This window comes from Engystomops pustulosus, chromosome 10 (genome assembly GCF_040894005.1).
Source record: "Engystomops pustulosus chromosome 10, aEngPut4.maternal, whole genome shotgun sequence".
Taxonomy (NCBI): domain Eukaryota; kingdom Metazoa; phylum Chordata; class Amphibia; order Anura; family Leptodactylidae; genus Engystomops; species Engystomops pustulosus.
In genome coordinates, this window is record NC_092420.1 from 73,739,354 (window position 1) to 73,764,699 (window position 25,346).

The following is a 25,346-nucleotide window of genomic DNA, read 5'->3' on the forward strand; positions in this document are numbered from 1 at the left end:
TAATGTTTGTGCCTGTTGGGGTAAAAAGGGGGGTGAAGAATCCCTCTTTCAATAAAAATTACCTTATTTAAAAAAAGAAGGGAGGAGGCCAGTCACTGTGCCTGGATTATCATGCTTGATTTTGATGGTAGATTTACTTTAAAGATATATTGTACATGAGTTGATGGAGGACAGACCACAGAATTGTTCCTTTGGTGGCATCAAGAAATCTCAGTATAACTTAATAAAACAACACAAATGGATTGATTAGAAGAAAGATTTATTGATTGGATGAAACATTAGATTTATAGAAACAGATTGGTTGATCATCAAGAAAATCAAAATCAAAAGGATTAATCATAAGGTTTTATATTTTTTTTATTCTTTTTTATTGCTTGCTCTCGTCTTTTCTACTTTCTAAGTTCATAGTCCCTAGAAAAAAATAGATATGTACGATAAATAATCAATTAAAATGCGACGTCATATACACAGCTTTAACCTTTTTTGGAGTATACAATAGTAGTGCCTGCCCTATTACAATCAACACAAGGTGTAGTGTTAATAGTGAAACATTTTGGAGGAGAGATAATGATGGAAGGGAAGGGATTGTGTAAAACACGGATATAAAGGATTGTGTTCTGCTTTCTCAATCTCTTAAATCTCAGGTTTGGGGTCCCTGAACATGAACATGTGCTGATCTCTGTTTGCAAATAACTAATCTTTGGTCTGTTTTTGTTGTCCACATGTCATCAGTGTGTAGTCCCTTGCCGAGCTGCATCAGATGACCCCTGTGTGTCATCCGTGTGGTGTATTTCACGTTCCCATAGACTTCTTTGGGAAGACATCATCCCCAAACAAGGGCAGGAACAGGTCCTGCTCTGAGCCACCACACAGATGAACTGACCCTCACGGAGCATAAGCCTATACAAATTAATCTGTCCGTGTGCCCCCCGCAAAAGAATAAAAACTGATAGCAGGCATACAAAGATCAATGTTCATCTGGTCTAGGAGTGTATACATCACTATCACTATCTAGATGACATTGTTCCAAATCCATAGATGTAAAGAGGGGAAAATATGAAAAAAATTTTTACTAGCCAAATGATTCCGTAAATATATATTGCAGTGATTTTTTTTTTGTTTCCTACCTATTACATAATGTAGGCTCTAGCAGTTATTTTTCCATTTTAAAGGACACCTACAACCAAGATGAAGGATTGAATGTAAATAAGCCTGAAGGGCTCCAGGCTCCAAAGGTGTTAATGGAGGCTGGAGCCCCTCAGGCTCATTTGCATACAGTCTTTCATACTGGTGGTAGATGTCATTTAAGTTCAGACATCTCTATTTTAGAAATATTGAGGTAGGTGCATGTCCAAAAGTTTACTATTACTTTATTTTCTGGCGTGGAAGACTATTTTTAACCCCTGAAAATATTTTCAAAAGTCAGGGGTCTATTCAATAAGGTGCTCAATGCAGCAAACACCCAGTACTAATTGCAGGTGTTAACCTGCAGGGCTGCATCTGCCCTGCATCTGCCATTATATTGGAGGTGCCGTATAATAATTAAAGGACACAATATATTTGGAGACTGCTCTCACACAATGGGAGAAAATTAACTTGGCTCCATGCAACATTTTCCTGTTGGACTTTACACATTCTTTCAAGTGAAAACTGCTTTTACATGTATTTAAGAAGGGTCTGAGCCACATTTGTGCCGCACGCGACTCTTTTGTGTCGCAGCTGCAATATTCTTCATGGAACACAAATTTCTGCACTGAAGGGGTGGTTCCAGTGCTCACTTGTACCGTGATCCAGTTTTAACATGTTCGGCATAATTGTTTTGCTCGCCCTATGTTAAAGGTGCACCAAAAAAAAGTGTTGAAATCTATCAGAGCAGTGCAGGGAGCACCAGATTTATGAAGAACAGGTGCTAGAAATCTTGAATCTGGCTCCTTCTGCACACTACACAGGCAAACTGCACATAGTATTGACTGCACTGTTCTTAGTAAATGTGCCGCACTGTGTTTGCTTTGTGTTTTGAACTTGTGTTTTGCATATTTTAATTATTATTTGTGTTTTTGGATAGGAGTTTTGCCTGATGAGTTTGCAATAAGTTTCAGAGCACAATGTAAATGCATCATGTGAATGTGGCCTTAATGGCTGTATGTTGATTAATAAGTGGACTTTGTATAATTTATACAATAAATACTTTGAAAAGGGGTAGCCTTAAACTCTATATTTAAACTGGAAAAGTTTGGGATCGTCTTATACGCCGGAAAATATGGTACATATGAAAGTTCCATGTTCCAGTAATATCAAATTTTTAATAAAGAAATAAAAATGAGATTTTGCACAGTTTACCAGATTTGTTGGGATTTCTTTTTGAAATAAGCAAGGCCTCAGCCGCCAAACTAAATAAAAGATAATATTGAAGTTATAGTTGAGCAAAATATATGTTTAAAAACACAGAAACACAACACTAATGTCTTGTAAAAGTCCTGCCATAAATGATCAAAATTGGCTTTCTAGAGGGAATCTTTAAAGGGAGGTTTTCTCTTGCAAATTGCTCTTTTTTAATCATTTTTTTCTTGTTGGTTTTTTACACAATTGTCCATTTCCTTATATTTCTTCAACTAAAGGTGGCTTACTTATAGGCAGCCAATTCTGTTGAGGTTTTGTATGCAGCAGTCATCTAATTTACATCACAAATAGGATTACAGTAGAAGAGGGGTGTTACCAAGTGGACATTCACGTTTAGCGTAATTAATGCATACATTTCTTCAATTGGCCGTTGTTAAAAATGTTCCTATGTGAAGATAATTTCCCTTAAATGTAGTCATATGGTCGCTTAGAAACGCAGATGTCCTTGGATACGACCACCGCTGCTGGAGATATTGCACATAGAAACTACATTTTTTTCTCATATAAAATGACTTGGAGTTACAGGCTACCCTACATTCATCCTGTGGTAATGAGCGCTGAATCTGGCAGCTTCAAAATGCGTGGTGCCCGCTGCTGGTATCCATGGACAGCAGTTTTGTTTTTAGGAGACAACAGGAAATTCAACAATTGAAAACAGTGAATGCACTGATTTACTATTATGGCACAGCATCGGGAAGTCGGTGTGTAGAGCGCTCACGTGCAAAACCCTCTCCATATAGGGTGTGTTTTTTCTGCATATTGCAGCAAACACTCACTGGTAGCACATGCGACCAGTGCTGGAACCAATCATGGGTGATAACCAGTTAAATGCCACTGGCAATGGTGGCAGAGGGAATAACTGTATTCAGAGAGTATTCAGACTGCTTTACATTTTTCACTCTTTGTTTCATTGCTGCCAAATAGTAAGATCAAAAAAGTTCTTTATTCTGCTCATTAATGTGCACTCTGCACCTAATCTTGACAGAAAAAAATGAAAATGTAGATATTTTTTCCAATTTATTAAACAAGAAAAAATGAAAAACTGAAATAACACAATGTATTGTCATAAGTATTTAGCTCCTTTACTCAGTACTGTGAGCTGTGAGGTCTTATATAGACAAGGCTCACACCGAGCCTTTCCTTATCAATTCCAATCAGTTTAATTAAACACAGCTGGACTCCAATGAAGGAGAAGAACCATCTCAAGGAGGATCAGAAGGAAATGGGCAGCATGCGAGTTAAATATAAGTGTCACAGCTAAGGGTCTGAATACTTATGACCATGTGATATTTCAGTTTTTCTTGTTTAATAAATTAGCAAAAATATCTACATTTCTGGTTTTTTTCTGTCAAGATGGGGGCAGAGTGCACATTAATGAGCAAAAAAGCCGAACTTTTTTGATTTTAACAACTGGCTGCAATGAAACAAAGAGAGAAAACTTTAAAGGGGTCTGAATTCTTTCCGTATCAACTGATAAATCCTGGCATGCAGTCCCCCATCTTAAATTCAATTGTCGTTCCCCATGAGGTCATCAGGGGGGTATGGATCGGTTGGCACGACAGCAATCTATGATATACTCCTAGTCCTCTCATTCAGCCTCAGCTCTAACCATTTGCAGCAGGCAAAGATCAGAATTAAAAAAAATATTAAAATAAAAATAAAAGTTACAAAATTGCAAAAAAATAATAATAACCTGAAAGGTTAAATCACCTCCCTTTCCCTAGAACTGATATATAAATAAACCAAAAAAATTATAAGGTACAGTAAGGTATCCCCGTTTCCCAAAAACCCTGATCTCTCAAAATATTAAAAAGTTATTCCCGGCAGTGAACCCCTTTGTTCTCAGCCGGGAATAACTGTTTTACTATTTAGATAGATCAGGGTTTTTGAAAAACAGGGGATACCTGATACCTGATGTTTTTATTGGTGCCGTAGAAAATAGCACAAAATGTCCAAACTTCCACTTTTTTGCCATTTCAGAAAAGTAGAACACATCAGCAGCCTATGACAACCCTCTAATATATATCTTTAAGCCACATCACTTCCTATGCTGTTTGGTTTTAACTACTGTGTGAGAATACTTGGAAATTCACTATTCATTGCCTTATACACAAAAAATGTGCTGAAAAAAAACACAACTTAGCTTATACACAAGCGAATAAAAAAATAAACTTACGTACTCACCTTCAGATCTTCCCCACTGCTCCTTTTCCCCGTCACTCGGAACAGGGCAGGCAGAAGATGCGTCCATGCGCTTTGCCTGTGGTGCACACTATGGCACAGCGGTGTTGCTGTGTGGGCAGAGCGCATGAACACGTTTCTGCCTGCTCTGTTGCAAGTGAAAAGAAGAACTAAGAGGATCTGCGCAGAGAATCGAGGAGCATCGGAAGGTGAGTATGTTCATATGGTGAAGGTGAGTAAGTTAATTTTTTATACACCGAGGTGCTGCAGCGCATTTCATCATTGGGGGGCTGCAGGGTATTTCATTACAGGGTGTCTGCATGGGGCATTTCTTTACTAGGGGAGGCTGCTTGGAATTTCATTATTAGGGGAGGCTGTTTAGCATTTCATTACTAGGGGAGGGCTGCATGGGGTACTACATCACTCGGGGAAGCAGTGACCAATGCATTTCCCACATTAGGCTTATATTTGAGTCATTAAGTTCTCCCAGTTATTTGTGTTAAAATTAGGGACCTCGGCTCATTATCGGGTTGACCTATACTTGAGTATATACGATATATATATAGATATTCATTTTGAAAATGTGAGGAGGAATTGTGTAATGTTATAAAACAATCATGCATGTACACTTACCAGAGGACAAACCACGCCATGGAAAAGCCCACCTGGTCCGAGAAGTTTCTGTAATAACATAAAAGTTTTTTTTTTAATATATGCTCTTACTGCAGGCACAGTAATGGACTCTATTATTTGAAGTACCGTATATACTCGAGTATATACGGTATATGGTCTTTTAAATTTTCATGAATGAGTGAAATCATTAAAGCAAATCTTCCATCAAAATCAAGAATGATTAACCAGGAACACTAACTCATAGATCCTGGCACTGTGAATGGGGCCTCCTTCCGTCTAAAATCAACTTTTATATTTATGCTCAGAAACCTGAAAGGCTTCCCCTGAGCCCCCCTCCATGATCTGTCTTCACAAGCTGTTACACTATCTCACATCCTCTTCCTTTCATTTTTGTAAGATATTATGGGGCTTTGAACTTTAGGTGCAATTTTTCACATTTCCATAAAAAACTCAAAATCAGGCTATTAAGGGACCTGCTCAGATTTCAAGTCACATTAAGAGACCTTTATAAATAGTAAAACCCCATAAATAACACCATTATAGAAACTACACCCCTCAACGTATGTAAAACAACTTTCATGAAGTTTGTTAACCCTTTAATTTTTTTTACAGGGAAAATCGTGTGCAGTTTACAAATTTTCAATGAATCTGTTTTCAAAAAATGTACACACATTCTCAGTGGATAAAATACCAAAACGCTCCACAAAGTTTGATACCCAATTTCTCCTAAGTATAACAATCCCCCATACTGGGCACACGCCAGGGTATTGAAGGGAAGCTGCGCCATTCAGAGCAGATTATGCATCGTCCCTTTTTAACGGCTTTACAGTCTTTATTTTTAAGTTGGACAAACATGGGCTTATTTTCAGCGACGTGAGATGCACTTTACAAATACTTAATTTTAGTTATTCATTAGCTCATTGATGAGATTTTATTAACTCTTAAATGTATGTAGGGAAAGAAAATCGTAAATTCTGGTTTCCTTTCTTCTTGTATTTTTTGGGGGCCGTACACTGTACCATAAAAATAACATATTATCTTTATTCTATGGATCACTATGATTACGGTGATGCCTCATTTATATAGTTCTTTAAATATTTTTACAATTTTACTAAAGAAAACCTAATATAGAGAAAATCTCATTTATTTTCGTATCTCCATCTTTTCGGAGACATAACTTTTATAATTTTTTGGTTGACAGAGCTGGTTTAGGGCTTATTTTGTACGTGTTGAGTTGCCTTTTTCAGTGGTACCATTCTGGTGCACTTAACTTTTTTTATCACTTTTTGGAACATTTTTGTGAATGGATTTTCTGAAAAACGTACATTTTAGGCAAGTTTTTCGGGTTTCGTTTTTACAGCGTTCACCGAACGGGTCCAATAATGTTACTGATTTATTGTACAGATTGTTACGGATGTGGTGATACCAAATATGTGGGTTTTTTTCATAATTTTGTGTTTTTCGTATTTTATTAGGTAAGTATTTTATTAAGGGAAAGTTGGTGCTAAGTTGACTTTCACTTTATTTAATTAATTTGTTTTATCAAAAAATGTTTTTATAAAGTGTTTTAAACTTTTTTTTTACTTTTACAGGTTGGCTTGAACAAGCGATGCTCTGATCGCTTGTTCAAGCTCTTATTCCTATAACACAGTGTAATACAGATGTACTACACTGTGTTGTATAACACACTGAGCATGCTGCACATGCTCAGTGTGTTCAAGCTAGAATGCTCCCGGACAGGATAACGCAGCCCTGGGGCACTGGCAGACCACGGCTGGTGGGGGTGGGGTCGTTCTAGTACAGAAGACCCTTGCACGCCGTGGTCAGCGTGATCTCCGATTGCGGGTGTTAGCGGCGGGTGTCGGCTATAATATACAGCCGACACATGCAGCTTCTGGCATCGGTGGCATTCGGCAACTGGTGCCAGAAGCTGGACGTGGTTCTACATCACGATGTGGCAAGTCCTTGCTGCCCGTGAAGTAGTACTATGTCCAATGTCGGAAAGGGGTTAATATAATTGAGTATTGTAGATTTGTGATACTAACCAGTATTAAACAGATTTGGCATCATTCACATAGAAGTGGGTTATAATATTGTCTAAATAGACTAGAAGTTTGTAAAATGTTAAAATAATTTACCACAAGTACATCAATGACTTCTTTCAGCAAATCTTTTAGACCTTCATCACCAAGGTGTTCGAGTAATTCATCCTGTAATACATTTGTAAAGTACTTGTGTTACTTATGCATTAAAGTCATCTTAACATGTTAAAGTTATCAAACTATAGTAAGATTTCTGGCTGATCTAATTGAATTGAGAAATATAATGTTATTTCTAGAAAAGAAATCCAAAATTAGGGTTTTGGACTGCCCATCACATCTCCTTTGTTCTAGTCTGTAAAAACTGAACCCATGGCTCACTAGAATGTAGTCCCTTGGGCATCTAGGGTGGTGTCTGTTATGCAGGATTTTTTTGTCAATGTTTTCTTACACAACCAGCTGTGAAGTCTCCCCTACAGATGTGAGCTTACATCAGTCAAAGTTGGTCATGTCCACTTTGTGTCCGCAAAGAACCATATCCATGTTGTGTCTGTATTGTATCAGCATCAGAGATTTTTCACGTCCATATGGCATCATTTTTTTTTTTGTCACATAAAAAAAAACAGGATAGTTTGCAAGTCTTTAGCACCTGATTCCTCAGTGTCTGAGGAAAAAGGACTGCACACAAATATCATTAGTCTGCTGTCTTTTTTTTGTGGGTCCACATGTGAGAAAAAAAATAGCGCATGCTTCTTCTGTGTAAAAAACAGACACATGAATATCCATATAGAAATTCCCGTATTGCATACATATACAGATGTGAACAAGGCCCTTCTGAATAAGCCCCTATAGACTGATTAAACTTTTACCTAAGGCAGTGTGAGAAATGATGAGAGTCGATTATGGTAAATCATGTGGAAGGATTGTAAGAGTTTATTAATAAAAAGAAGTTTTCTTACCAACCACTTATCATCAATGCCCAATGCATCCCCAGCAAGGCAAGTAATATCTTTCTAATGCAAAAACAAAAAAAAAAATAATAAAACTTGCATTGGATTTTTTGCATTTCTAGTGAAAGAAGCTACTTAGTAATTTGACAGCGATTTTAGGCCATTGGAGACATAGAAATATTGGAATTTTATTTAGGATATTCTCCCTTTGCATGATTTATAATTACATTTGCTATTTATTCCATGTCCTGTGGAATATGAAGAAGTAAATAATTGTAGATCCATTTCTACACAGCAGTCAATCCTAATCTAGTTGATATAATCAATGCATATTTTTAGGGTCTTTTAAAACTAGTAACCTATGATTCCAGAAAAGTAAAAATAGAGTTATGTGTAACCTAATCTGCAACAAAGAAGAGCCTGAACTTATATCAATATACATTTAAAGAAATGTCAATTAGTTTTGTACATAATGCCATGTGTAAAGATACCATTTTAAAAATATCTTGAAAAAAAATTAATAGAAAAAATGAATAGAAATAGAAGTCATTTGTACAGTTTGTAGTAATTAAAACTCCTGGATGATTATATAGATATATATATTTCTACATGTTTTTCCCAAAAGTATTATTGATCTAACTATGCTGGTTTTCAAGTGAAAAAAATTGATTATTCACTCACCTATTTGATTACATGGGATATATTGAGGATATGTAGAGAGACTGTCAGCCCAAAAGAGTATACACAATAAAACTTGCAAAGAAAAGTACTCTAAAGATCATTTCAAGCAAATGCCCACTCAGGTTAAAGGAAATCTACCACCAGGATCAAGGGTTGTAAACCAAGCGCACTTACATGCAGGTGTATGCCCCCTCTGGCAGGATCCACTCTATTTTTAGCTTCTCATGACCTTGTTTCTACAAAGAAAGGGCTTTAACTATTAACCCCTTCATGCTCCGTGGCTGATATATCCTCCACGGAGCTATGAAGGGTGTATGAAGCCAGCGGCTCATTGTAATGTATAGTGTGCAGAAATGCCATATACTGCGATACAGTTGTATTGCAGTACATGGTAGGAACAATCTGACTATCTAGGGTTAATGTAACCTAGATGGTCTAAGAAATTGTGAAAAAAAAAGAAAAAAAAAGAGTTTAAAAAATGTAAAAAAGTAATAAGATATTAAAAGTTCAAATCACCCCCCTTTCCGTAGAACTGATATAAAACACAATAAACAGTAAAAATCACAGACACATTCGGTATTGCCGCGTCCCAAAATGCCTGATCTATCAAAACATAAAAACGGTTACGGCCGGCGGTGACCTCTGAGACGGGAAATGGCGCCCAAATGTCCGAAATGCGACTTCTACACCTTTTTACATGACATAAAAAATGCAATAAAAAATGATCAAAATGTCACACAGTCCTCAAAATGGTAGCACTGAAAACGTCGCCTCATTTTGCAAAAAATGACACATCACACAGATCCATGCACCAAAGTATGAAAAAGTTATTAGCGCCAGAAGATGGCAAAAAATAAATTTTCTTTTTTGTACACATTCGTTTAATTTTTGAAAATGTGATAAAACACAATAAGACCTGCATAAATTTGGTATCACCACGATCGTACCGAACCACAGAATAAAGGAGAGGTGTTATTTGGACCGCAGAGTGAAAGTCGTAAAAACAGCCCACAAGAACGTGACGCACACATTTTTTTTTAAAATTTTTCCACATTTGGAATTTTTTTCCGGCTTCCCACTACATGGCAGCGAATAATAAATAACATCAGGGGAAAGTAAAATTTGTATGTCAGTGTGCTTAGTTTACAATCCTTCATCCTGGAGGTAGATTTACTTTAAATGTTTTCTAAGAGCTTCAAAAATTGCAGCCAATGATTAAACTGACATTTTTGTCAGAATGATCCATACAGCTGGTGGTGAGAAACCTTCACTGTTGGATAAGAAGAATAACTGTTATTTATTAATGATCTTCCCAATAACTGTGCATTATACATCGGTTCTTGTATGAATGTAAGTCTCCTATCCCGAATAATGGAGCCTTTTGGAGCTGCACAATTGTTAATGGCAGAGGTGTAGTAAGCATGAAGGCAGTTACAATGGGGCTGGTGAGAGAAGGGTGTCCAGGGCTTAATTTCTTCCCCATACATTTCAACATACATTTACATCATTTTCCTGGAGCCACCACTAGTGTCTCTACCCAACACAGTGAATTTAAACACCATAATGTTATCTGAAAGACAACTTTGTCATAGTACACTGTACCTGCCAATACTCCCAAAATATCCTAGCCTCCCCCACTGCTACTCTCACATGTTGCATTATAACAAATAGGAAGGCTTTGTTTAGGACTATCATTAATGGGTTATTTTAGAACTATTGTCTTGTATCAGGTCAATGATATTGATCACAAAGCTGTGATACATAGTAGATAACATGAAAGTATAAATGTATTATTACACATGGTGCTTTATAGCTGGTTAAGTGGCTGTTTAGATTAAAAGTTTTAAAACTTACCAAGATTGTGATAACTTGTTTTGCAGTTATCGCATTTCGATCACCCTAAAAAACAAAACACAGATAATTATATGGGTATTTCCCATTTTAGTCAGTTAAAATATTTTCCCATTAGGTGTATTGATAACATATCCATAAAATATGTCATAAATACATGATAGCTGCAGATCCCTGAGCCACTTCCCATAGCTGGTGACTGGGACTGGAGGGTCTTACAGAGAGAAGCCCGGTGGATACACAGTGACACCCAATGGTCTTATTCTACAGTAACACTGTGCTTGTTTTATCTAGCTCAACAACATCTGCTATGTGGCTAGACCAGCTCTCAACTAGTTCCATATGGACCTTACTTACTTGGCCCATAAAGATGTTGTACGTAGCATTATGGTCATACAGTATTGCTGTTTACTTTGTTATGTATTATACAGTTTCTTCATCTATTATATTTAGGACCGCTGCCTTCTCAACACACCTACTAACCACTACTACCTACTACTGCCCTCGTTTTGGTATTCTCTATTCATTTCTTGCTATCTTGCACTATAGTGCCCTTTTCCTGACATTGTTCAAAAGCTTTTGGTACCATAGTGACCTATATCTATCTGCGATCATCTCTCTGATGGCACCCCCGCCTCCCGTACTTGTATGTCCCTCCTTGCCTGTATGATGTATTCCAGGCTAACCATTAACAAATGCATTGTCATGCGTTCTTGCCATTGTGTTGCGGTAGTGTGCAACCTTGGAGGTCGTACTGATGCACTTCTGGTTCTCGTATCACAGAGTGATAACTAGAGTGTCCGGACTGCCTTGGATACTGACCTGCACGTCACCACATCGGGTGGAGTAAGTGTCTTTTGAAATGGCCACATGCAGATGTTCGGCGTCATACACCGCTAACATGCCTGTGTGAACAAACTGCTCATGTGCTTGTATGCACATTGATTATGGTCTCTGTTTAAGTGTTGGCAGATGATCTATGATTATTAATAAATGGTATGTTTTAACCTCTTAAAACAACGCGTGATGTAATAGCACGTCACCGGTCGAATGCGGATGTATGGAGAGGGCTCACGGGCTGAGTCCTCTCCATAGCCAGTAAGTCTTTGCTGCATATTGCAGCAAAGACTTACCGATGATGTACCGGGTGAAGACCCACACATCGCCGCCAGCAAAGCTTCCGGTGGCTTCAAAAAGATGGGGGCGCATAGGCACCACCATTTTGTAGTAGATTGTCACTCCCCGCAATATCATCGGGGAGCGGCGTTTGGTTGCCATGACAGCCACGGGTCTTCCTAAGATGTGCGATTCGCACATTGTAATGAATAAGGACGAAAATCCCCCTATACTGCCATACTGTAGTATGGCAGTATATGGTAGGATCAATCAGACAACCTAGGGTTAAAGTACCCTAGTGGGTCTGAAAAATAGTAAAAGTAAAAATAAAAAAATTATAATAAAAAAACCTAAAAATTAAAATCACCCCCCTTTCTCTAGAACTGATATAAATATAAATAAACAGTAAAAATAACAAACACATTAGGTATCACCGCATCCGAAAATGCCCGATCTATCAAAATATAAGAACTGTTTTCACTGCGTAACCCCGTAATGGAAAAATAGCACCCGAATTTGAAAGTCCCACTTTTTTGCTATTTTGAAATATAGAAAAAATGCAATAAAATTGATCAGAAGGTCATACAGTCCTAAAAATCGTAGCTTTTAAAACATCATTAAAATTTGCAAAAAATGACACCACCCACAGCTCCATACACCAAAGTATGAAAACGTTATTAGAGGCAGAAGACGGGAAAATCTAAAAAAAAAAAATGTATACAGGAGGTTTTCATTTTTGTAAATGTGTGAAAACATTATAAAACCTATACAAATTTGTTTTCCCCGTGATCGTACCGACCCAAAGAATAAAGAAGACATGTCATTTGTGGTGCACAGTGAAAGCTGTGAAATCCAAACCCACAAAATAACAGCGCAAATGGATTTTTTCACCAATTTCACTGCATTTGGAATTTTTTTTTTCGGCTTCCCAGTACACGACATGGAATAATAAATACCATCACTATGAAGTGCAATTTGTTACACAGAAAACATGCCGTCACACAGTTCCTTACGTGTGAAAAAAAGTTATAGATTTTTGATTGTGGGGAGTAAAAAATGGAAATGAAAAAACAAAAAAGGGCCAGATCTTTAAAGGGTTAAAAAGCACTTCTCGTTGCTGCCACCTTCTCACAGCTGGGCCAAATGAAGATCAACAAGGCCTATATACTTGGTTATTTCCGATGCTCCCATGGACTTGAATGGAGAGTTTGCTGTGCAGGTGCAGCCGCTCTCTATACAGGTCTATGGGAGAAACTAAAATAGCAGAGAGATTTTTTCCTTGAATTATATATAACCTTTCAACAAACTCGTCAGGCCCATGTCACACAGCCGACAAAGTAATCATTCTGCTTGAGTTTAGCCCCTAGTAGTACATTAAGGATATATGTGTTTTTACAACTCATCACTATGTCTATAAATATTTAATATGTGTTTGGTCTGAAGGTTTCATTTCTCATTGTTAACATTGCAATTGATTTATTTTCCCATAAACATACATATAATATTCTGACATAAGAAATAGTACATTGGGTTTCTTGTCTTAAAAAATCAATAATAAATAAATAATACATAACAATAAACAAAAAAATGAGTAAATAATAATAAATAAAAACAAGTTAAAATAAAATTAAAAAAAAACATTACAATTGATATTTTTACCTTACAAATTAATTGCTTTAGGTCTTCAGGCAATTTAGCAAGATCAACCTAAATCAAAGAATATAAAAGGGGGTTATTTCTGTTATAGAGGTCATTATCAGTGATCTAGAGATCTATTTTAGTCCAGCACTATACAACGTTCAGCTATCTGCAAAACAGGTAAATCTTTGTGATATGTGTAAATTACTGAAATTATAATATGACTGAAGTAGTAGATACATACAAAAGATTTGAGGTTGAATCTTATTATTTTGATTTATACAACACTTCCCCTGTAATAATAAATATTTGTAGGTATTTTAAATATTTGTTTCTACAAATGTGTAAAAATTATTCATACCGCCGTGAGCTTCCACAAACAGTCTGATAACAAAGCCTTCTTGGTCTGTAATTATAAATAGAAATACCAGATTTTATAGTATGAGTTCTACAGACATATTTTTATTATTAATATATTACCGTATGTAGCGCATTACTAGAGAGATTATGAGAATATATTTCATAGTAATATTGAACACCACTAGCTATGATTACACACTTGTTCCATCTATGTACTATATATTATAGTCACATATTCCAAAGAATTCCAAAGAAACAGTATATTCCATAGATTGCAAGTCCAAAGAGAAGTACAGCGTCTCCGCACAGCTCAATATCTGGTGTGTGCCCACGCAGGTGCGATTTATAGGTGAAACAAGTGGCTGGGAACAAATAGGTAGTATACCGATGCTGTGAGGTTCCGTAGCAGTGTTGCTCAGTCTGAGCTCAAAAGGTCCAAAATGTACATAAAGGAAGAAAGAGGCTTACTAGCGCATCTTCAAGCCGTTTACCTTGAAGATGCGCTAGCAAGCGCGAAACGGCCCGTCGCCGTATGGCTCCAGCGTTCCCCCTGTACCACACCGTTTGCTGAATAAAGAAGGTGTTCCACAGGCTCTGTGAGTGCCGCCTCTTTCTTCCTTTATGTATATTCCATAGAATAGAGGCTTTCCCATGAACTAAAGTTAGGCCCTATCCACAGGATTTCCGTCAGCTCCATAGAGATTAATGGAGCAGAGCGTTCAGGCGCGGCCGTCTGCTCCATTCTGATGGATTGACGAGGGGTCCGACAGAGGTATGTGGGACCCCATTGGACCCCTCGTTTTCGCGATCTGTGGGATGTCTCAGCAATGAGAGCCCCACTGATTAGCAAGTTAACTTTAGTTTGTGTGAAAACCCCTTCAAAGCTGGGGAACTAAAAGGTCTAAATGAATCTCTTCCAAAGCGCAAAGAGTAAATGTCATTTTCAATCATTTATTGTGTGTGGGGCAGTAGTAGCACCGCTCACCCCTCCCCTCTCCATATAGAGTTGGGCGACCACACAGGACCTGCCCTATCTTTCACAGTGAAGACAGCCAGCTACCCATGCACAATGCATTTCTATAATGACCGTGAGCTGCTGTTTTTTGTGGCCAGCTCAAGGCCACCATTTGCAGACGTGTTCTTGGAGTTACTCTTATGTTGCTGTCTACAGGATTGAAGAAAGGTTTTTCTCTCCTGTTGGTTACACAGCTGTGGGTGTTGTCCCTCTCTGCTCTCTCTGTGGCTGCTGTATGCTATGAACATTATTTTCAAACATGGAGCTGAAAGTAAAGGGGTTAACCCTTGTTGCCAGTATAACCAAGCACAGGAAGATTAGATGTGAGCTCATGCAGCCTCCTTAGACACACACTGTACAGACTGGAATACGCATCTCTATGGGAGGGAGAAGCTTGATTTTTTTTTTTTTACATAATAAGCAGAATTGGTTCAGGGAGTATATTACAAAAAATGTTCACCACATCCCCCCGCACAAAAAATAAAAAATGATCTCATATGACGGTTACCCTTCAAATACATAATGGTAACCTTACCAGTTTGCATAGTAGATCGGTTCCACCTTCACTTACAGCTAGAGCGTCCTGGAGAAACACAATGGTGATGATTAGTTTTTTATACTCATAAAAGTTGAAAGGTAAATGAACTTGTCATTACACCTAGTCTGGTAAATAATTTAAATAGAAACAATAATAGGCAGTATCAATTTCTTTTTCACGTAGTATTAATAGAAAATATAATTAGATTTATGGGAACCTTAAAAAGTTTACCTTTTTTTTAGCTTTGTCTGTGTGACCTGATACTTGTGGGACCAAAGGTTCAGCGATTCTCTCTATATTCTTGTTTTTGTTTGCATATTGGGGCACATTTACTTAACTGGTCACTCCAGTTCACTGAAAGTGCATTGTCCGTCTATAATGCAGCGTGCAGCGGTTCACTAAGATAGTGCGCCAGAAATCATGAATGTGTCGCTTCCCTGCATTGGTCCGACAGAGTTCACCATCTTTTTTGTGGTGAATTTTTAACATGCAGTGTGCAATACAATTTAAGTATTTAATTTAAATACGGCGCTCAGTCCGAATCAGTCGGACAGCCCACTGGCCCGCCCCCTCATTTGTGTCGCATAGAAGCCAGCGCAGCTGCCCCACAAAAGGGTCGCATGCGCCACAATAGCAGCGCACACACTTCTTAAATACCTGTGCAAGCCGTTTTAGCCATGAAGAACGTGCATGGTCCGACATAAGTGCTCAGGGCGACCCTTAGTAAATGAGCCCTGCCAATGTATTTTAATGGGGTTTTCACATGAAAGAAAGTTCTCAAATTTCAATCCCATAGTGATGTTAACACAATAAAGATCACTTTTAACCCTTTATTCACAATTTTACTCAGTTTTTTTTGCTGTTTTAGCTCCTATCATTGAAATGAGAAAAAATGAGGTGCACACTACGGGGGGGGGCAGGAATTTATACCCCCCCCCCCCCCAGCACAATGCAGGCCGGATTTAACATGTTTTGACAAGTTATTAAACGCATCGTAGGAACTAGAAATCTCAGACCTAGAAGAGATTTCAGTATTCCAATGTGGGCTTTAGTAAACATGAGAGCTGTAAAAACTCTCCAGAAAACGGATGTACTATGTGTGATAAATCTGCCCCAATATGTCTTACACTGTGAAAATCACAATAAAAGTTGGGGAAAAAAAGATTGGAAAATGAAGGCAAATGACCTGAATGAACACCATAAATAATAATGAATAAATACTTCTTACTTTTTCAGTGCCACCATTGTGCTTAATGGGAGCCAGTCATAAGGACTGAGGCCCACAAACCACCACCAACTAAAATATCCAGGATGGTTCTAGGATCTTACATGCACGACCTACGGATGGCCCTGGGGTCCTGATCAGACCCCTGGGTAGCCACAGCAATGATTGGCACCCCTGAAGACAGCAAGCGTGTGATGTAGGGGGCCAGAGACACCCAGAAGGCAATTTAAATGCCGGGCTTTTGCTGACTGCGGGAATTAAATAATTAATACCCACGGCCATAGCTCATTCCGGCAGCAGGTGTTACATTGGGGTGTCAGCTGTTAGTTACACCTGTGTATACTGAGGCCAGCTCATCTCTGATGACGAGCTGAGCTGGTGTTAGCTCAGTGACATATATATACTGAGTGTTATACATATATAACATATATACACTGAGTGTTAATCAGCAGAGCTCAGTGACAGATATATCTGTCGCTGAGTGTGAAGCAGTAAAGTTAAATGGATCCATCAAAAAAATTGAAAAAAAAGGCTGTCAAAACTCTGATCTAGAAATATGAACAGAGTCTACATTATAATTTTCGAATAGTAACCTTGATTGGAACAAATTGCTACATAATTATGTCAATCTATACATTTTCAGGACAACAATTCATGTTATAGGGGTTTGATTTCTTCATTGTGAAATGTGAAACTATCAAAAAATATTAATCTTATTTTTTAGACGTTTCTGCAGCTATTGATGGTTCTAATTCCAGACAGAATAACATAAATGAAAAGATATAAAATGTATCCAGCTTCATAGTTTTTATTTTATAGATATACAAATACTATTCCTGAATTCTACAGTAACGGCAGTATAGGAGATAGAAAAACTTACAAGCACGTGGAACAGTTCCTCTGACACCTCATACAGGCTCTTTCCAAGTACTGCTAAAATGACGTCCTGCAATGGGAGTAAATATTACAATAGTTGAACATGCTTTCTGTCTACTAGTATTTTTTTTATTCTCAAAAGCTTTTAGAAATGCACAAAAGGTAAAGTTACATTTTTAAAATGTTTTTTTAATCCTCTGTATGACTGTATGTAATATTACTTGGCAGAATATCATTTTCTACCAGTATTATGTCAAGGAAGCTTTATTTAAAGGACATCTACCAGCAGGTTTTGCGGAAGTATATTTTAATTCACTGGAGCGACTCATCTTACAATTTATTCCCCCCCCCCCCCCCCATTATGATACAAGTCCCAGCCGTCCACGGTGACATAGCCAGAGCGACACAGACTAAATAGCATAATTTGTATAACTCTATATTGCCACAATTGCGGCGTATAGAGTTATAATAAAGGAAGTCCTGAAGAACATTGTTCCTCTGGAACTTCTTAGTAGGACACGTCTATCATTAGTATAACTTATGGTAGATGTCCTTTAAGTTGGTTCTGGTGAGATGACCAAATACATAAACTAAACTCTGTGTACTGTGTCCTGAGTTGTTTTAACACATTGCTAGGCCCAGTGCATATATAACCATGCTCATCTCCCCCCATTCACCTCTGGAGAAAACTATATACACAGGATCAGAGTAGCTGTACTGTGCATTGCCCAAATTTACAGCATATGAGTAGTAGTACTGTGCTGTGCCCAGATATACAGTATATAAGTAGTAGTACTGTGCTGTGCCCAGACATACAGCATATGAGTAGTAGTACTGTGCTGTGCCCAGATATACAGTATATAAGTAGTAGTACTGTGCTGTGCCCAGATATACAGTATATAAGTAGTAGTACTGTGCTGTGCCCAGACATACAGCATATGAGTAGTAGTACTGTGCTGTGCCCAGACATACAGCATATGAGTAGTAGTACTGTGATGGGTCCAGATATACAGTATATGAGTAGTAGTACTGTGCTGTGCCCAGATATACAGCATACGAGTAGCACTACTGTGCTGTGCCCAGACATACAGCATATGAGTAGTAGTACTATGATGTGCCCAGATATACAGCATACGAGTAGCACTACTGTGCTGTGCCCAGACATACAGCATATGAGTAGTAGTACTGTGCTGTGCCCAGATATACAGTATATCAGTAGTAGTACTGTGCTGTCCCCAGATACAAAGCATATGAGTAGTAGTACAGTGCTGTGCCCAGGTATACAGCATATAATTAGCAGTACTGTGGCCAGATATACCATATATCAGGAATATTACTTTGTTGTGCCTAAAGATAGACAGACACACACAGAATAAATTTGCAGACAGATATTATTGCTGCTGCAATATACTGACATCACTGACATCTGGCACAGCCCCTTACAGGTAGTCAGATCCCATTTCAGACCTGCAAACCAGCACTCAATTCTTTTCCAATGGTAATTGACCTCTGCTCTGTTGGCTTTCCAATTTTTTGGTTCTGTGAAATCAGTAGATTCTGTATCTTTTCGTGTATTTATCATGTTACTAATGGACGCTCCTCCATTCATATCCATTCTTTCCATTTAGATTGAGATTTTAATGCAGTTTTGCACATAGTCTTGGCAACTACTAATAAAGCAAATACAATCATTTGATGAGCTCCGAGGTATGATAGAGACCACAAGCCCTTGTCCCGCTGGATGCTTTTACATTTTTAAGAGGGGCCTGAAAGCCTTTCTTGAGAATAAAAATATCACAGGTTATGGGAAAACACACTTGTTTTATCCTATTTTGTTTCTGACGTAGATTCAGGGCCGGATTAAAATGGGGGGGCGCACAGGGCGCGCGCATCAGGGCCCCCACCACTTCGCTCCTTTAATGGGCTGTATATATAACTGGGGGGCTGTATATTCATGGGAGGCTATATGTATGACTGGGAAGCTGTATATTCATGGGGGAGTTGCTGTTTATTATTGGGGGGCTGTATGTATAACTGGGGGCTGTATATTTATGGGGGGCTGCTGTATATTCATAGGGGGCTGCTATATATTATTGCGGGGCTGTATGTATAACTGGGGGCTGTATATTTATGAGCGGCTGCTGTATAGTCATGGGGGGCTGCTGTATATTCATAGGGGGCTGCTATATATTATTGGGGGGGCTGTATGTATAACTAGGGGGCTGTATATATAACTAGGGGGCTGTATATTCATGGGAGGCTACTGTTTATTCATGGGGGGCTGCTGTATAATATTCGGGGGCTGTATGCATAACAAGGGGGCTGTATGTATAACTGGGGGGCTGTTTATTCATGGGGGATGCTGTATATTCACGGGAGGCTGCTGTATATTCATGGGGGCTATATGTATAACTGGGGGGCAGTATATTCATGGGGGCTGCTGTATATTATTGGCGGGTATATGTATAACTGGGGGGCTCTATATTCAAGGGGGCTGCTGTATAGTCATGGGAGGCTACTGTAATTCATAGGGGGCTTCTGTATACTATTGGGGGGCTGTATGTATAACTGGGGGGCTGCATATTCATGGGGGGATGCCGTATATTCATGGGAGGCTACTGTATATTACTGGGGGGCTGTATGTATAACTGGGGGCTGTATATGCATGGGGGGGCTGCTGTATAGTCATGGGAGGCTACTGTAATTCATAGGGGGCTGCTGTATACTATTGGGGGGGCTGTATGTATAACTGGGCGGCTGCATATTCATGGGGGGATGCCGTATATTCATGGGAGGCTACTGTATGTTCAAGGGGGGCTATATGTATAACTGGGGGGCTGTATATTCATGGGGGGCTGCTGTATGTTATAGGGGGGTGTATGTATAAATGGGGGGCTGTATACTCATGGAGGGCTGCTGTATATACATCTGGGCGATTGTGGGCTGTATATATAACTGGATGGCTGTATAAATAACAAGGGGCTGTATATATAACTAGAGGGCTGTAATTATAACTGTGGGGGCTTTATATATATCACCAGGGCTGTATAAATAACAGCGGGCTATATATATATATCTATATATATAAACTGGGGGCGGCAAATAAAACTGGGAGACTGTATTTATTAATTTCTGAGGGATGTATACTTATGAATTGCTCTGGGCTATATCTATTAATTACTGGGGGCTTTATATCTATAACTGGGGGCTGTATCTATTAATTACTGGGGGCTTTATATCTATTACTGAGGGCTGTATCTATTATTACCGGGGACTGTATATCTACTGGGGAATGTATATAATAATTACTTTGGAATGTACATTTATGAATTACGAATGGGGACTGTATATATTATTACTGGGGGCTATAAATGTATGAATTACTGGAGGCTGCATATATTAATTATTTGGGGATGTATGTTTATGAATTACTGGGGGCTGTAGACATCTATGTCAAATTATGCAAACATGGTCCTATTTACGTTTTTGTGCATGATGCCTAAGGGGGAAACCTGTCTTACATGGATTACTGACTAAGGGGGGACCCTACCTATTATATGGATGCTAAATGTGTACCCTGTCTGGGCTACATTCTGTAGAGGGGCCCCAACCAGGTTTTGCGTCCAGGGTCCCCCACCAATCTTGATCCAATATCTTGCGCACTGCAAGGCACTTTTAGTGCTGTGGGCTGTGCCCACACAGCCCCCCAGTAAGTAATGTGCCCACTCAGCCCCCCCAGTAAGTAATGTGCCCATACAGCCCCCCCTAGTAAGTAATGTGCCCACACAGCCCTCCAGAAAGTAATGTGCCCACACAGCCCCCCCAGTAAGTAATGAACCCACACAGACCCCCAGTAAGTAATGTGCTCACACAGCCCCCCCAGTAAGTAATGTGCCCACAAGCCCCCCCCCACAGTAATGTCCCTCACACAGCCCCCCAGTAATGTCTCTAACATAGCCCCCCAGTAATGTTCCTAACACAGCCCCCCAGTAAGTAATGTGCGGACACAGCGCCCAGTAAGTAATGTGCCCACACAGCCCCCCCCCCCAGTAAGTAATGTGTCCACACAGCCCCCCAGTAAGTGATGTGCCCACACAGGCCCCCCAGTAAGTTATGTGCCCACACAGGCCCTCCAGTAAGCAATGTCCCCCACACAGCCCCCCAGTAAGTAATGTGCCCACACAGCCCCCCAGTAAGTAATGTGCCCACACAGCCCCCCAGTAAGTAATGTGCCCACACAGCAGCCCCAGTAAGTAATTTACTTCACACAGCCCCGCCAGTAAATAATGTCCCCACACAGCCCCCCAGTAAGTAATGTCCTCACACAGCCCCCCAGTAAGTAATGTCCTCACACAGCCCCCCAGAAAGTATTGTGCCCACACAACCCCCCAGTAAGTAATGTGCCCCCCCCCCAGTAAGTAATGTGCCCACGCAGCCCCGCAGAAAGTAATGTGCCCACACAGGCCCCTTCCCTATCATGTCTCCCCCCACCTCACCTCACTGGTGCAGCTTTGTGCACTGCTTTCCCCGGCAGGTCATGTTACCATGACATCATCAAAGGTCCTTCAGCCTCTGGGAGTATTATATTCCCAGAAGCTGCAGCTTCAGCTGGGGAAAGCAGTGAGTGCAAATGTTCTGTGTCATTAGGACACAGATCATGTCATTAGGACACAGATCATGATGAGAGAGGGGTGGATTCCGGGGCAGATGTCTTGCTGACCCGGGGAGATCCGAGGCTCCAGCCAAAAGATCCTGTGCGAAAGCCCCAGATCTTTTGACCTAGCGACGCCCTGATAATGACTACGCCACCTTCACACCATGTGGGCTGAATGTTCGCAGGTTATTACTCAAAACTACGCCAGCGCAGCACTGCCGGCAGATACATCATGAGGTCTAAGCTTTATGATGTATCTGCCGTGGAAGTGGTGGGCAGGGCTCATATGTTAAATCTGCCGCTATGATACTATGTTGACTTACTAATGAGTCCCCATCTTCAAAATACTCTATGCCAAACAAAGGACAACCGGCACATTTCTGTTAAAAGATAAAAAGAGAAAAGAACATTTTTTTAGGTCATCTGATGTAACCAATAATTTTTTTTCAAAACTGTCTGTGTCATAAACTGTAACATTATTTATAATGTGCAGTATACTGTATACAGCAGGGTTCTGTAATTATCTATGGGGATGTGTCTGCCGTAGAGCCATTTCATGATTTTTCATGTTTTTCAGGATACTGCTTTTCAATCAATATCCTGCCATTGCCTTCCTTGAATCCCTGTGACACTGTGATGTCATGAAACAAAAGCAATTAAAATCAATGAAATGGTTCTGTCAGGGAACTGTTACATCTGCTACATCTAATATATAAAGCTGATTGTATGTGTGGATGTCCGCTAAAAGAACCGTCACTGTCACATTTACAATCACCAATTTTGCACAGTTACTCCCTGTGACGCAGGGAAAATCATAGACTAGGTTTTTAATTGAAATTTTAACTCTGCGCTTTCCAAAATACACTTATTAACCACCATCTGCTGATTGCTGTGGCATTTAGCAGCCAATCACAGCTTAGGTTCTAGCAACCAATCACAGCTCGGTTTACTATTTTACTACAGTTCATTAATATTAGCTCTTATAAGCAATGAACAAAATACAACTAATGTGTGAAGTGATATGAGGTAATATGTGAGTTTATATGTGAGGTAACATCTGAGGTGATATGAGTTAGTATGTGAGGTAGTCTATGATCTAATATGTGAGGTAATATGTGAGATTATTTGAGATAATGGGGAGAGATTTAGTAATCACACTAAAAACCTGTCTGCACCACTTTAAAAGGGGTTTTAGGCTCTCCTATGGCTAGCTCGACTAAAGGGGCGTGGCCAAAAAGGTCCATGCACCGAAAATACTGAAGACCGGACAGAATTGTCCTTACTTTCTGGCGTAAAGAAAGCCAACTAATAGGAGGTGCAGCGCCCGACTAGAGAGTCTCATACTGCACCAAATTTGTCATCCAGCACCAGACACTTATATGAATCTGGTGCAGAATAAGACTGGCTGGTCTAATTCCATTGATATCTGTGTTGTACATCTGTAGTATTGAATATAAGATTTGAAATGCTTCTATTTTTTTAATAATAAAATGTATGTCTTTGATTTGTGATCTTTATGTGCAAAATAGTTTTGTTAACCCATTGTATTTTGTTAAAGCTGAGAGCAGTTATTTACAGTTATATATACACGCGCTAAATTGCTGACTTATACTCAAAAGCCCCTTTTAATACACAAACAACACCCTAATAAGGCGCAGTTCACACTACTGTTTAAACCTCTATTCCTTACTCTGCATTAAGATGAGTGACTCATAAGTCACTGAAAGCGGTAACTATAAAATGTAACTTGACCATTGTTTTACTACTTATGTCCACTTTAATCAAAATGTAAGCGATCTAGCGTATCTGTATAACTTTATAAATGCATATTTACAGCATATCTTCAACAATTTAAATGTGATAACAACATATCTTGTGGTTTCACTGACTTACCAGGATGACTATAAGTTCTCTGATAGTCGCCTCAAGTTCTTCCTGGCTGTATTCAATCTGTGGGATAACAATTAAGAAAAATAAATAAATAAATGTACAAATTGTTATATAAGGATTATTAGTAGTAGTATTAATTATATAGTTAACTAACACATTTTATTAATATTGAAGATTTGCAAAGATAATATACTTACCTTACCTTTGTAGCCACAGATAAAAAATGCTAAATGTTTAGTGAATACTGGAAATCTCTAATTATGAAAAGACAATATGAATATATTAGTCAATGTTGATCAGAACTACATGACCAGATCTCATAAATGTACATGAGATGAGAACTTTAAACAATATGAGGTCTTAACCATTATGATTAGCAAATCAAAATGCTAATTACATCTTATAACATGGCAAACAGAGATTTGTTATAGAGCAGAAATAAACCATGGACTATATGTAGCAGATCTGCATTTGCCCTTTCCCCTAAATATTTTTGTATGTAGATGATTATCTATACACACAGGGCATTGGTTTGGTACCATAGTGACACTGTATGACAATTAAAGGGGTTTGGCTACTTTACCGCTAAGGGTCATGTAATCTTATCTGTCCATAAACAATCACCCTGCCAGGACTGGTAAAAAAGGTAAAAAAAAATATTACATTAGAATAATAAGTTGAGATTTTAGGCCTCATGCACACAACACAAATTGCGGCTAGCTTGCAGCAGCTCTTGACTTCTTTTAAGCTCAGTCATGGTATGAGGTATTGGCTCCCATGGAGACAAAAGGAGTGAACAGCACTCACCCCTCCTATCTCCCTTTGGTTGAAATGGGTGACAAAGATCCCCCTGCTTGTTTCCCATTTCAGCATGAGGCCTTATACTGGTAAGGTCTAAATATACATTTAGTTCTAAAAAGGTTGAAAACATTAGTCATTATTTAAGCTTACAGTTAAAGCAGTTTTCAAGCACTCAGGATTTATCAGTGGACCTCCCTCAGGAGGAACATAACATCCATTTTCTATGCAAACAGAAAAAACACAGAAGACACAAGTCAGCTGAATATACATATACTGTATGTACGATACATAGATATTAACAATACATTAGCATCTAAAATAAAATGGATAGTATATACATACCTGTAGCCAGGCTGAGACCGGCCAGCACAAAGAGTATGATGATCTGCATTCTGGAGATTGTTGAGCTCAATGTGTGAATGGTAGAAGTCACTGCTCTTCTTTTATAGGATGAAATGAGGTGACATCCCTAAGATCACATGATGGCACTGCCCACAT

General features: G+C 39.0%; 1 protein-coding gene across 1 annotated transcript; it reads right to left on the reverse strand.

The window, feature by feature from the left end:
* Positions 1 to 242: 242 nt before the first annotated feature.
* Positions 243 to 25,346, reverse strand: LOC140103685 (ranaspumin-like). The gene is made up of 15 exons (XM_072126873.1): positions 25,191 to 25,346; positions 24,999 to 25,069; positions 24,245 to 24,301; positions 24,051 to 24,107; positions 22,481 to 22,537; positions 17,508 to 17,573; positions 15,400 to 15,447; positions 13,851 to 13,895; positions 13,511 to 13,558; positions 10,739 to 10,783; positions 8,213 to 8,266; positions 7,353 to 7,424; positions 5,215 to 5,262; positions 2,341 to 2,390; positions 243 to 411 (listed from the first exon to the last, which is right to left on the reverse strand). The coding sequence occupies exons 1-14, from the start codon at positions 25,237 to 25,239 to the stop codon at positions 2,379 to 2,381; spliced, it is 729 nt and encodes a 242-aa protein (XP_071982974.1). The 5' UTR covers positions 25,240 to 25,346; the 3' UTR covers positions 243 to 411; positions 2,341 to 2,378.

Bases quoted from the DNA above. Each gene is read 5' to 3' on its own strand.
- LOC140103685 (XM_072126873.1), bottom strand. From the start codon at position 25,239: ATGCAGATCATCATACTCTTTGTGCTGGCCGGTCTCAGCCTGGCTACA. The intron at 24,302-24,998 runs GTAAGCTTAAAT...TTTCATAATTAG, and splicing joins GCTTGAAAACTGCTTTAACT to AGATTTCCAGTATTCACTAA. The intron at 17,574-22,480 runs GTAAGTCAACAT...CTCCCATTGCAG, and splicing joins TTGAAGATGGGGACTCATTA to GACGTCATTTTAGCAGTACT.